Below are 15,360 nucleotides of genomic sequence, written 5' to 3' on the forward strand. Positions count from 1 at the left end.
TACTAGATTCTAGGTGGCAAATTTTGGCATCTAGCTGAGACTTGTCTATTCCAAAGTGCGTGATCTGGACCATTAGCTTATGTTCTAGTCCCACTTGTGTAGCCTAACTGTTCAAATAGATACATTTTTATTTATTTATTTTTGGGTCTCTGATTCATTTTTATTTATTTATCTATTTTTGAGACTCTGTCTCACTCTGTCACCTTGGGTAGAGTGCCGTGGTGTTAATGTAGCTCAGACCAACAGATCTGGCTTTTTTGAGTTCATACTCTTTCATGAACATTCTTTTCAAATGTCCTTAATATTAGTCAATAACTGAGCAAGTATGGAAATTTCTGATTTCTCATTGATCTATACAATGAAGGTTGTCTATCTCAAGTGGATGTTGTAAGAATTAAACATGGAAATTATCTACCATAATGGCAAGAGTTCAAAATAGTACCCACTAGAGTTCTTTATAAGTTCATGAATATAGATAAGTGCATTACCACCATCTAATCTACATCTCACTTCAGAAAAAATCTAACTATTTGCAGAATCCTTTCTATTCCTATGACTAATTATATCCACTTCTAAAATAATTAAGACATTTTATGCATTATGTCAAATATTATCTGCCTGAATCCAAGGTGATCCCTTGTTTTCCAGTAGAAATATTCAGAAGGTTAAAAAAGATTTTTTTCTCCCACATGAATAAATCAGTTTACAGAAATACAGACTAATATGGCAAAAAACTTCTTATAATATTTTATGTCATAATCGGATTGTACCTACAAAGTTAAAAATTATATCAACATAAATATAAATTGAGACATATGGCTTTTTGTCCTTGCATTTCATTACAATTTTGTTCAGACTCTTCTGGTGCATCTGAAACATTTGGCTTAGAGAAACTTTCTAAGTTACCTGAGGTCTGAGTGCTTACTCTGGAATCCCTGTATGATGGTGTCTCTGAATATGTTATCCCAGGAAAAAAATATCCACTCCCCAAATAAAAGGAAATCAATTTTTCATTTATTCTGTTGTTCAATATAGGTGTAAAGTGATTATAAACTGCAGAGAACTTAGCCCCGAGTAATAATTACCAAACTGATTTTAAGCTTCATTCCTTTTATCTTTTACCAGTGCTATCGCCAAAACAGAATTATCTGAGTTCATTTCATGTCGGTATCTTGTTCATGTAGTATTTTGGATCAAAGCTGAGGGATAGAAGGGCTTCTTTTACTATGAGATGTTACACAGAGACTGTACCATAAGGCAATTCCTGTATGAGGGATAATTTGGGGAAAGAAAGCCTCATTCTATACTCTGGAACTTTCAGCCTGTTGAAATTGGCATGTCTGTGTCTCTAGCCTAGAGCTGCGGTTAGTAGTGCCCTTCTCCATCCTGTGTCTTATTTGAGCTGGACTCCACAGAACAATCAACCTCTTGGGATGAAAAGGAGACTCGCCATAAGGCACATTGTTTGTTTAAGCTGTATAATTGTAAAATCTGTTTGTCAAGACCTCAAATAAAAAAAACAAGTATAGTTAAACCACTAAATCAAAATGGGAGATCAAGGGAAGGAGAAGAAGAAAGGCCTGTCCTGTGATCATCCAGCAAGCAATACAAGTTTTCGCTTCAAGGTAGGATAAAACGGTAGTGGAATACGTATTTTTTATTAACTGATAAAAAGAAGCATAACAAATTTTCAAATTTGATATTTTTTCCCATTGTAATGTGAGAAAAAGACATTAATGTATGAATTTTTTAGGAGGAAAATGAAAAGTGGACATTGTCTTCAGCATCTATTTTGGAAACTGAAAGGAATATTTTTAAACAAATCTATTATATAGTACCTCTGGGTACTATGAGTGCTACGGGCATTGTAGCATTTAATGTCATAAGCAGATGGGGACACTCATTAGATAGGGACAGGCAGATAGCATTCAGTGATCTAAGGTGACAACAGGAAGATGGAATTGATGAGTGGGTCTCCTGCTATTTTTCTGGCCATTCTTTCCGGAAGGGCATAGTCAGATGTTTCAAACTGGACTTTGGCGTGAGCTGGACAGAAATAAGTTTGGGTTGAAATTTCTAGTGAAACCTTGGAACATAAATATTTTGTGCTGTTGATTGGGAAAAAAGCCATGTTGTGGACAACACAAAAACATTTCCATGTACTGACAAAGGGTGTTAGACTTTAAAGGGTGCTCCTTTAATTGTCTTAACAAAGCAGATAAGGCAAATTATAGCCTAGTGTAGGATAATATTTAGAAATAAACATATCCTACATCAAGCACACAAAGTGAACTCAGTGTGAGTTTAAAATGACTTGCTTTTCTTCCAGAGGCTTAAGGGACCTGGGCCCCCATGGGATACATGCAGAGTTGACTTCCCTGGAGTTATAAATTCCATAAGTCATTTCTCTGAAGCTGTATGCCCCATGAAGCCTGAGATCAAAGGGCATGCTGCCCTTCCTCAGAGATATGGGCCAGAGGGTTGACGTACGTTAACAACATATTGTCAGAGGTCTATAGGTGCTCTGCCCTGAGGGAAAGACACAGTCGTTACTTCATACTGAGTAAACTGAGTGAAGGCTTGAAGATATTCTTCCATTAACTCTGTTCCCCTGTGGCTACTTTTCTTTTTTGTGATCTTTATTTAGATACCTGTCCAGAAATTAGTCAGTGTTTAGAAGAAGAGGTTTACTACAAAAGTGATTGTATTGATATGATAACAGAATATTTCCTTTCAAGTTAATTTCAGATAGGTAAAATAAGATAATGATGGAACTAACAGATGATAGATTAAGAGTGTACGTAACTAAAAAAGTATAAAATCAAAACCCTGAATAAAGATTTTCACTACATGCCATCTCATCTCATGTAGTCTGTTTCTTGACTTAACAATTACAGGAGCGAGTTTACACCCACAGCAAAGCTGCTGTTCATTCGTGTCTCTGGTCCCGCAACACCTAGTAAGTCTCAATGTGTGAAAAGCATGTTTCTTGGGAAGATGGTTTTGAGAATCCCAGTCAAGTTAGAGTGATATGGAAAGAAAATGGAGGAACAAGGAAATGATTAATTAATTGCCACAGATCTAACTGCACCTCTGAAGTGCTGAATTTCTGTTAGTAAGAGATTTGGGCCTATGAGCTTAAGGTGTGATGTTGAAACACAGTCATAGCAAATAATTTGCTAATTGTAACAATGATAATGATCACCTCCATCATCATAATCATAACTTCCTATATTTCTGTATCATTTTAAATCTAATTGCTTTTTATATCTTATCTCATTTTAGTCTCACTTCAGTGGTGGTGGTGATGTTGAATTTATTTACATGCACATGATAGTGTTTAGATAATTTTTGTAAAATTTCAGAATATTACAGAGGTATACACATTTTGGTTACATAGTTTGTGTATTTTAAGTGAGAGTTATAAATGAGCCCCTCACCCAGAAAGTGCTCACTGTACCCGTTAGGTATGAATTTACCCATCCCCGCTTCCCTGCTCCCACCAATTTGAATTCCATTGAGTTTTACTTCTCTGTGTGCACATAAGTGTTGATCAATTATTTCCAATTTACCACTGAGTACAAGTGATGTTTGCTTTCCCATTCTTGCCATACTTCACTTGAAAGAATGGTTTTCTTCCATCCACTTGTTACAAAAGACATTAGATCACCTTCGTTTTCATGGCTGAGTAGTATTGATGGGCACTTGGGTTGTTTCCACATCTTTGCAATTGTGAATTGTGTTTCTATAAACATTTGACTGTGAGTGTCCTCTTTATAAAATGTCTTATTTTCCCTTGGGCAAAGACCTAGTGGAGGGATTAGAGGATCAAATGGTGGCTCTACTTTTAGCCCTTTGAGGTATCTACATACTGCTTTCCAAAGAGGTTGTACTAGCTTGCAGTCCCCCCTCAACAGTGTCTGAGTTTTCCTTTCTTTCCACATAACAGATCTTTCTAGATAATTAAAACACCAAAAACTTTAAGTTGTTTAATTTTCTCAGGCATAGAACTTGTTATAAGCAAAGTGATCCAGGACCAGGGCCCTGGTCACTTGAGACTCCCAGGCCATCATATTGGCATTAGGATTTAAAGAACTCAAGGAAACTCAATTAGTTTAAAATTTTTATTTATTTGTTCATTTATTTTCTTTTTTTTGCAGTTTTTTGCTTGGGCTCAGTTTGAACCCACCACCTCCAGTATATGGGGCCGGCGCCCCCTCCTTTGAGCCACAGGCGCCGCCAGTCTAAAGTTTTTGATATGGAATGAATCACTGTGGAATTATTATGAGAAAGTCTTCGGTAGTGGAACAAAACTTATTGTCACAGGTAGGTATCAGAAGAATATATGTTTCTAAGTTGATATAGGGGAGGTAAATAATGATTAAATTGGAATAACAGAATATTTAGGAAAAAGTGGGATGTGATGGGCATTTGATGTAGAAATCTTGGGAGAGATTTTAAAGCAAATGCTTCTGCTAAATGAAACATAAAACATTGTGCAAATATTGTAATAAATAGGACTTGCCTTTGTGTACCTGAGGACTCTATAGCATGCTCACACACAAGGTATGTGATGATATCATTGAAGTGTTTGGTCCTGGGTCAAGGTTTATTATTAAAGGTAAGTTAGGGATAGATGCTAACATGGGTGGACATGTGTCCATCTGTGTTGGTCAGAAGTATCATGAAAAGGCCTGGATGTTGGATTCAGGCAGACCTGAGACTCCAGCTCCACAACTTACCCCTTAGTTAACTGGGATTATTAGTCTCCAGTCTGTTTTCCATCTATAAAATGGGATAACAGCATTAACAGCATGAACCCAGCAGAGTTGTTTGAGAATCAAATGAGATACCATGAATAAGGAGGCATATTGTTCAGCACATAGTGGGTGCCTAATAAATGTTCTCCAGTTTCAAATGTAAAGAGGGAATTATATTGAATATTCACTACATAGAGTAGTTCTCAGTCAGTTACATTTATGGAGCAGAAGTTCTCCAGAGCATTCAACTCTGCTTCTGCTTGTTCAAATAGAAGGTTTTCTTAATATCCACTCACGTACAAAAAAATGAAAGTTAGGAAGGAATTAGTGGCTCATGCTCGTAATCCTAGCACTTTAGGAGGCCCGGGTAGGAGGATTACTTGAGGCTAGGAATTCAAGACCAGTCCAGGCATTAGCTAAACCCCATCTCTACCAAAAAAAAAAAAAAGTAAAAGAAATAGAAATTTAGAGGTACATATTGGTTTCTCTTTAGCAGAGTTTTCCTGACTTGACAAGAAAAATGTGCATTAAAATGTTTATTTCTTTATTTCTGTTGTTCTAATGTACTTTAAGTCTTAATCCTTTGTCTTAATATCATGCCCCACAACAACATTAATTAGTTCTAAAATTTATAGTCAATAAGTTTAGGCTTCTGGTCATATTTATGAGAAAAAATGTTTAAAATTTATATGGAGAATCAATAATATTTATAATCAATTAAATATAGTTGGAAACTTATCATAAACAAGAAACACATATTTAAATACTGAATAGCTATAAAATATTTGATGAGAGGAAAAACCAAGAAACAGAGAACACATACTGACTCATACATACTTTTAAAATATTGCAATTTCAGTTGAAATAGTAGTTGAAATATCATAAATGTATGTGGAATTCATACTGCTTCATTCTTATGAAATACAAACAACTTAGGAAATTTAACTCAAACATACCTTTGATTAGGTAAAGGAATGTATGTAAATAAATCAGAAAGGTTCATATTTTTAAATAAATAAAAAAAGAATTGTCTTCATTATTCAAATAAATAGAATAGTTACCATTCTGTACATTATGAAGAAAATTTCCAGCATGAAAATCATCTTTAATAAGTACATTGTAAAAGTAATGTCTTACAAAATCATGCAAGATAATGATCTAAGCATTAACTATATGTTATCAAGTATGCTGTGTAGTGACTACTTAACTATGACATTGAGAAAGTTATGAAAGTTCAATATTCATTTTATACTAAAAAAATGAATTAAAGAATCCTCCTAGCCCTCTGGGAGGCTAAGGTGGGTGTACAGCTTGAGCTCATGGTTCAAGACCAGCCTGAGCAAAAGTGAGACCCTTTCTCTACTAAAAATAGAAAAACTGAGGCAAGAGGATAGCTTGAGCCCAAGAGTTGGAGGTTGCTGTGAGGGCGACCCTACTCAGGGCGACAGCTTGAGACTATGTCTCAAAAAAAAGAATGAATTAAAGACTCTAGCTCAGGGGAATGCAGAAGAGACAATAAACTCTGTGGGTACTGCACAGAAAATTTCCATGTTTAACATTTGATTTTCCATTTCTTTATTACAATGAATCAAAAATATTCCCATCAAGAAATACAAGTGGCTATGATACAAGTTAGGTTTGTTAATATGTTAACTAGAGGCTAAATTTCATGAACACAATGTATAATTGCAAATGAAATTAATCTTATCTTTTATAACATGCTTTCTAAAATTAAAAACTAAGTGTGTGGTTGGAAAAATATATGCTTTCTTACTACTCTAAAAATTAAAATACTATTTATACTAAGTAAAATGTATGAAATTAAAATAAGCATATTATGACCCAATAATATTTACAGCATGCTCAAAAATTTAATATTACCATATATGTTTACTGATTTGGCATAAAAATCACAAGCTTGGCTACATAGACATAAACCATCAAGAAGTTTCTTCCTTCTCAAATGAAAAATCTCATGATTTGTTTCTTAAGAAATTGACTCTTATATTATTAAACTAATTTCAAACTAGCCCAAAGCATTCGAGCTTCAATTGGAAATAAAATTAGAAATAATTTAAACATTTATAATTTCATATATTAGAATAAAATAATTGTACAATCCATTAACAACCCAGATTCAAGTGCTATGACTTTGTAAACATAGAATGGAAACATAGGATGCTTTGTGACATATTTTGGCAGATTGTCTGCAATTAACTCTGGAGCCACATCTTGTAACTTTACACTAATACACATGCACTTTATTCGGCAGGTTAGAATGAAGAGAGTAATGGAGCTCCAAGCAGTTAAATAGAATGCAGGGTAGATATAAACTCTGGGAGAGACACTGGGAGTCGAATATAGATTTGCTGATCTGAATAGATCATCTCACTCAAAGTATAAATTCATACATATTAAAACAAGTATAGAAAATACATCCTTGTATAATCTTAGTCATGCTCAAAGTTCAAACGAAATTCCAAAATACATTATGCTTTTGGTGAACATTTTCTGAAGCAAAACAAAATTTTGAAAAGTGCATTACTTGATAAGAAAACACAAGAGCATTTCTGAAAATAATAAAATTTTTAATAGAAGATTGGGAGTGTTACTGTTTTGCTTCTAAATTTGAGATGTCATAAATCATTTGGAAGTGCAGCTTCCAATACTGCTCCATCCCCAAACCTGGAGTGACGCAGATGTGAGAGTGAGATGTTATATCAAGTCAGAAATTCACTAGGAGAACTCCACGGACTTCAGAGCTGGTCATGGGACACACATGTGAAGCTCCACAGTCAACCTGATAGATTGTAATTACACGGGGTTGTAGATTCCCATTAAAACAAATGATTCTGCAGTGTTAAAAAAAAAAAAAAAGGGAAAACTTTCTCTTGACATTAATTCGTATGGGAAATAAATGCGGTATGTCCCAGAATCAGTTAAATATAGAGTGAGGCTACACAGAATTGCAGAACATGAGAATGTGTGTTATTGACAAAAGAGAACATAAGTTACAAGGGATGGGAAAGAGAGCAGTTTAGATGGGACCAGATTCTCATCTGTAAAGAGATCTTTAAAGTGACCTGGTCTCCTACCCTCTCCCCTGCCCCCCGCCCCATCCACCTGGAAAGCACACCCCACTGTGATGAAACAAAAGAGATTTCAACAAATTAGTGTGTTCATGGAGGTTGGAAGCCTTGGTTTGAGACAGTTAAAAATCACACTGTATCACAGCAGGTGCAGAGAGAACAAAGGCCTGGATTGAATCTAGGATCTGACACTTGAGGGGTATGACTTCTAACAAGTTACTTTATTTCTCGATCCTATTTTCACATGTGTTAAATAAACTCAATAATAAACCTGCATGCTATTGAAGGTGAAGGACATGGGAGGAACTCATTCAACGGCATCTCTTCTTCCTATTGTTAGGCAAAACGTTGTTCCAAAGCATCAAATGTACATGTTTCTAATAATTCTTTTTATTTGGTATTCCATTTCCCCCTCACAGATAAAAACCAGGGTGCAGCTGTTGCCCCCAAGCCCACTATTTTTCTTCCTTCACTTGCTGAGATAATTCTCCATAAGGCTGGGACATATTTGTGTCTTCTTGAGAATTTTTTCCCTGATGTCATCAAGGTATATTGGAAAGAAAAGAATGACAACAGTATTCTGGCATCCCAGCAGGGCGACACCAGAAAGACTGGTGACACATACATGACAGTCAGCTGGCTGACTGTGCCTGAAATGTCACTCGATAGAGAGCACCAGTGTGTCGTCAAACACGAGAGTTATACAGGAGCTGACCGGGAGATTCTCTTTCCTCCAGTAAAGATAGGTATGTGCATGTGAATAGAAACCCCCACCTATTCTGTCAGTAGTACTGAAAAACAAATATAAATCTTCCTTCAGTGTTGATATACCTAATGATGGCATAAAGGTCCTGCTACTTCCCTGTAGAATTAAAATGGTGTGGAGTGTAAAGAAAAAAAAATGAAACATTTACTTAAGCTTTCCAGCCTCAGTCTTATCATCCAAAATATTAAATTTATATGTACATTTTAGGAGCATTATATGAAACAACACCCAGGACATATGTGACATCCCCAACAGCACCCAGCACCCTAGGACCTGGTAAGTGCTCCAAAACTGTGTCTCTTTCTAATGATTTTACTTAAGTGGCAAATAAGAAAAATTACACATCTTTCAGGAATGTTCTATTGGGCAAGTAAAGTCACTCACTTCAATCTTGCTATATATAAAGTTTAACATACAGACAGTGAGTTCATAATAGACAAAATTATGTTCACCTGTAGAAGCCAGAGCATAAAACAGAAAGTTTATGCTCAGGTTTCTTTGATTTTTGTTTTATATAACACCGTAAAGTAAATTTTCATCATTAAGGGCTGCTGTGGGTAACATGCACCAACAAACTCCTGTTCTCCGTAATGAACATGTTTCCCGCCATTGGTAAATGCAGCTCCGTGAATGTTTTCTGTGCTCCTAGTGTAGGCCAGGCTTGGTGGAAACGTGGAGGAACAGATGGGGATGAGTTACTGTCCCAGGAGGATGCCCCACAGTGAAGAGAATGTACTGTCTCCCTAACCACCCAGGTCACTCACGATTGAGTCATGTTACCCCTAAGGAACCCCTTTGGTGCAGCTGCTGTGCACGTCCAGATAGTGGGGCTGAGTGTGTCCCGGCCTGGTGGTCCCGTCCCTCACTGTGTGTCGGCACCCTAAGTATGAACTTAGCAGTTAAAATGCCTACAGTGGCCGTAAGAAGAAATTGTTTTGTACTTGTTCCTGTGGTTAACAAGTCTCTTTCAACCAGTTAGGAACAAGCACATAACAAAACGTGGAAACATCTTGCTTTGCACCAGTCCAGATTTCTCAATTAAGTCTTTATCCTCTTGGATCCTTAGAACATTTTTTACAATGTTCAAATGAGGTTTGAACTGTTCTTACCTTGACTTTCTGCTGGGACTTGAGACAGAGTAAAGGAAACCATTGATGAATATGCTGGCTTTCAGAAATCCAGCGTGGTGCGTGGCATGTTCAGCCACATAGTCACTGGGTTCATTGACATCCTCTCTTTATAAAGTAAGATTACAGAAAACAGCCTTGATATTCTATTTTGACTGCAAAGCAGCCAAGAGGAGGCAAATCTGCAAAGTGCCAAGTTCAGGTACACAATGTGCTTAAGTGTCCAGGGAGGTTCTGATTTGTACACCAGGTAAAACAAAAAGCACTGTCAGGTCCAGGGTTCCCGGGAAAGGAATATTACACAAGAGAGAAATTCCACTTTTGTCATGTGTTTTTTACTTGGCACTAAATTCTAAAATGAATACATGACTCTTTCAAGTAGTTTCATGGCATCCGACCTAGTCGGACTTTTTGTTAATGTAATTCTACAGAAGATTTCTAATGATGCTTCCTGGAAGAATTTTGTTTTCTGATAAATGCTAAAAATAGAATATGGAAGTGATTATGTCATATACTCAGTGAGGTGATTCTGAAGGAAGATAAAATTAATCTTCTCCATGTTGGTGATTAATCTGCTTCAGTCTTGATTGAAAGAGAAATTTTAGGAAGCACATATACATTCTATTATGAGGAATTGTTACTTTATTCTTTTTACCTCAATCAAATCATGGAGATAAGTGATTTTTCAATGATCTTGTAATGAATAATGTAACCACAGGGGTCCGGGGAAGAATTTTAAGACCCATTAGGGTGAGTTGTGAAGATATTTGAACATCCAGTAATTTTCTTTCCTAGGACTTACCCCAAACCAATACCTTAAATTCATTTTTAGAGTACACCAAAAAAAAATATTATTGAAAGTTGAGTTGGAACATTGCATAGCAGAATTATATCTACATGGACAAGAACACATCTAGTGTGGCTCGGTGTCTGCAGCTCAGAAGTTAGGGTGCCAGCCACATAGACTGGAGCTGGTGGGTTCGAATCCAGTCCAGGCCTGCTAAACAATAATGGCAATTATAACAAAAAATAGCCTGGGACTATTCCTTTCCCCGGAACCCTGGACCTGACAGGCTGTGGCAAGTGCCTGAAGTCCTAGCTACTTGGGAGGCTGAGGCAAGAGAATCACTTAAGCCCAAGAGTCTGAGGTTGCTATGAGCTGCCACGTCACAGCACTCTACCAAGGGCAACATAGTGGGACTCTGTCTCAAAAAACAACAAAAAAAACACATCGGGTAGGAAAAGAATAAACCAAAATAACCATTGAGACTAATTTCTTTGGTTTTGAAAAATCATGTGTTTATATATATGTTAACATTTTTCTTTAACATCATATAAATTCAACCCTCACTTCAGGTTTTATTCACAGAACTATCTGTCTATCTCCAGAAAGAATTGCACTGAAATGCTGGGCTCCCATCATAAACCAGGCCATTTGATGAGAGTAATTAGGACACTAGAAGAGAATTTCTTAGTACACAATGGTGGAATTATATTGTCTCTCTGTAACTCATTTTCTGTCTACCACTATGGATCATTTTTACAAATTACTTCCCACATATCTTATTTCTTTTAGTCCCTCACAATTAGCTTTTGAACCCTGGCTATACCATTGACTAGTATGACTTGTGATAAGTTACCCACACTCTCTAAACCCATTAGTAACATGAATTTCCTCCTGTTGACAGACTTTATATAATATATAATATATATCATATTATATATGTCTATATGCACACACGGAGATAGACAAAGATACATGGATGTACATATATGTATAGATGTTATATGCACGTACATATACACAACACACCATTACACACATGCAGCCTGTGAAGGAATGGGAATGAACAATTAACTTGCTCTCCTCTCTCCTAGTTGTCACTTCTATTCCTTGTGTGAAAGATGATCATGAAAACGGTAAGTTTTTGTGTTCCTTTTTTCCTCCTGATCGTCTTAAAATTTGAACTTCCAGGCATGAAAAGTCAGAACAGCTGGATGTTGCAGAGTAGATGAGTATGACATTTGATATTCATCCACCATTTCCTAGGAGTCATATTAGCACAGAAACCTACCAGTTTGCTCTGAACTATTTTACTAAACTGATTTCAGATTTCACTCATTTGTGTCTCAGTTTTTCTAAATTTCTAAAGAAAACATACCAACTTGCCTCTATTTTTTGCTTGTTTGTTTTTTTTGTGTGGTTTTTGGCCGGGGCTGGGTTTGAACCCACACCTCCGGCATATGAGGCCAGTGCCCTACCCCTTTGAGCCACAGGCGCTGCCCCTTCTATTTTTTTTTTTTTAAGTCTTTAGAATTTGTTAGCAGGTAGCAAATGAACTACTACTGAATGACTTACCAAGTGGTTTTTACAGAAGGCCGTGGGCTATATTCTGCATTAATTTTCTTGTTTAATCCTTGTAACTCTCCCTCGAGGTGGTACAATACTTTTTTCTTCCACTTACGGATGTGGGCAGTGAGCTAAAATTGTCCGTTACACACGTCACACAGCTAGGTATGGGATTTCACATCAGGGCATCAAAAGAAGTTCTTCTATATTTATTAAATTCGCTATTTTTTCTCTGCAATACAATCACATAATAAGAAATTCCAAAGCCAGGGCCCCGACACACCATGGATAGACACTGGGGCTGGAGCGGTGCACGGGCTTCGGAGCCCACAGAGTGGAATTTAGCCCTAGAACCTCGGTGATTAGTAGCATGAAGATGGGTAAGAGACTGACATTTGTGAGTAATGCTTTTGTCACCTTCCAACTGAGAATAATTGCACCAAACTCAGTTATTAAAGCGATAGGGCACAGAAGTGACAGCTCTGTACAGGGTATCTCACGGAGCAGGCTCAGAATAAGCCCCGATTTCTGGCCCTTTCTCCTCCTACAGTCACTAAGAATGTGACTGGAAGCCTCAGGTCCTGCTGTGCTCAGCTTTCCTCCATCCCCAGCACTGGCTCTGGACTTTAGCTGTCACACTAAGCAAGGTAGTGTGGCAGTAGCACTTCATGTGACCACATGCAGAGAGTTATGAGCACAATACTTCTTGGCATGATTTTCCACGCCAGGCCTAGTGTTTGGGAATTCTATGATAATGGGGATACAAAATGGAAATTTCCACAGAAAGACACTCAGCCTTGTGGTTTCCTGACCACCCATACTCACTCCTTGACACCATACTTTTCTTATACAACTTGAAAGGATATCAAAGTAATTAACCAATAATGTCGTAGCCATAGTAAGAGACATTTAGGAAGGACAGGTGAATGTGCCACCACCAAACAGCTCAGAGAATTAGGATTAACCACTTTTCTCCAGTTTATATAATGCCCACTTGTCCAACCCCCCCGCCCCACTTGCTGTAACCCCCCCCAAGTTTCCTTGGGTTGCCCTCCCTGGAGCTCTCTTCACACGCACAGTGTGTGACAAGGGCTCACGTGCTTCGTATCAGCAAGGCAGCTTCATGTTTACGCTCCAGCTTGCTATGTATGTCTGGGGCGTTTGTGGAACTTGCAGTTCCAGAGTAGTAAGGACAGCTTCTGTTCTTCAAAGTCCGATTACTCGGGTTGACATCTGGGTTCTGGCATTTGCTAAATGTATATCATCAGGCAGATTACTTCTCTCACTGTCCTCAGTTTCTTTCTTTGTAAATGTGAATGAACATCATGTCTGTCTGTCTCTGAGGCTATTATAACAATTAAATACATATAAGATTAAAGCTTTACATCAAGAGGTCTCAGAGGAGTGTTTGGCACTTAATGGTTAATGAATATCATCTATTATTGTTACTTAGAGACATGTGGGAGTGAAGAAAATGAAGAAGTTCTAAAACATATATATCTCAACTATTTTTATTTAGGATTACACCCATTCATTAAAAATGTAACCTGTTCACATTTAGGAGTGTTCTGTGTGAACTCAGGAGAGGGTGTGAATCAACTCCAAGCTGAAGGATGATGAGTTGTCTTGCTCTTAGTGTTGGTGGTGTTGGTGGGCATTGACTTTTAGATTTCAGTGGTGGTGAGATATCACTGCAGTGTAGATCAGGGCTCCTCAAAATTTTTGAACAGGGGGCCAGTTCACTGTCCCTCAGACCGTTGGAGGGCCAGACTAGAGTTAAAAAAACAAACAAACAAAACTATGAACAAATTCCTAAGCATACTGCACATATCTTATTTTGAAGTAAAAAAACAAAATGGGAACAAATACAATCACACTGCCTCATGTGGCCCGCGGGCCCTAGTTTGAGAACCCCTGGTGTAGATCATCAGAAATGAATACCCTGGGACCCTCCGCCCCCATTACTCCATCTCGGCTGCCAAGAACAGGTGAAACTAATTCACTGTCTTCTCCTAGAATCGCTGCAGCTGCAGCTCACAAACACCTCTGCGTGCTACACTTACCTCCTCCTGCTGGTCAAGAGCATGGTCTACTCCGCGGCCGCCGCCTTCTGTGTGATCAGAAGGACAGGTGTCTGCTGCCCTGGGAACAGCCCCTGACAGACGGTGGCACAGAGGGGTCATCTTCCCTTCATTGTGTATTGACCCCAAAAGTGTCTGCTGAGAATCCGGCTGGGCTAACGTTTGGGATCTGGGTTATAATAGTTCCCATATAATGTCAGTCTTGTATGCTCATTTTTCAAACCTGTGGAAAACAGGAAACTTTATCCTGCAACTACAGTGAGCTTCCAGGGTAGCCTTTAGCTCCCCTCTCCCCACAGTCTACACCAGCACCTCCCGCCAACCCAGGTCTTCACGGCCTCAGTGTAGGCTCCAGCCTCACCCCTCAGTACCCTGCGGCCAGATCACTGCTGAAATCCTTCCATTTACAATTCCTGAAGCAGCTTACTCTGCTGCTTGAATACTGTGCTTTGCTTTTCATTATAGCACAATAAATTTACACAATCAAAGTCCACAAGGTGCCTATATTATTGTTGAATTTTCTTTTAATATTTTGACAATAGATTTGCTAATTAAATAAAAGAATGAAAATATTACCAACAGTTTGCTAAAGGTACAGAATCACAGTTAGTATCCTTTATCAGGTCTCTTGTCTACAAATGTGCACTTAAAATTAGTGCTATATGAGCAGGGAGGAAGCCTGACATAGTTAAGGGAAAAGAAAACACTCCCCCTAAAATATACATACATATATATTTAACTTTGTATGATCAACTTGGCAATAGAATACTTCACAGGTTAACTTAAGCTTTGAACACTCATCTAATCTAAAGATGGATGTGTCTGAAAAATATTAACCTTTGTTACCATCTCATTGCCAGAATAAGTAGACATGAAACGAAGTGAAAATGTGTAACAATTTCGATGCTTACTATGGAATAAACATTAGAACATAAAAAAAAAAAATAGTCCACTTTTGTCTGTGTGCACTTTAATTTGATGCAATTGATTGGAAAGTCCAAAGTAAGAAACAGCCTAGCAATGGGGCTATGACATTATGTGTTGATTGTAATAATGGTCTGATACCACATTTCTACTTTTTTCCCTGAGATAGTGGTTAGTGTTTTCCTTAAGGTGCTGTCTCTGAGAGGAGCCACAGCCACACTGAAGTAGCCCATCATGCTTTTGTTTTAATGGTTATGAGATTC

General features: G+C 37.7%; 1 gene segment (V, D, J or C); it reads left to right on the top strand.

Moving 5' to 3' along the window:
• LOC128559986 (T cell receptor gamma constant 1-like) overlaps window positions 1-15,108 on the top strand; it is a 44,937-nt gene extending 29,829 nt beyond the window's left edge. Inside the window, 4 exon segments of the C gene segment in view lie at window positions 8,269-8,595; window positions 8,823-8,891; window positions 11,621-11,662; window positions 14,109-15,108. Of these exon segments, the coding sequence occupies window positions 8,269-8,595; window positions 8,823-8,891; window positions 11,621-11,662; window positions 14,109-14,251 (581 nt within the window).
• The last annotated feature ends 252 nt before the right edge of the window (window positions 15,109-15,360 follow it).

The sequence above is a fragment of the Nycticebus coucang genome, chromosome 11 (assembly GCF_027406575.1).
Source record: "Nycticebus coucang isolate mNycCou1 chromosome 11, mNycCou1.pri, whole genome shotgun sequence".
NCBI classification, from domain to species: domain Eukaryota; kingdom Metazoa; phylum Chordata; class Mammalia; order Primates; family Lorisidae; genus Nycticebus; species Nycticebus coucang.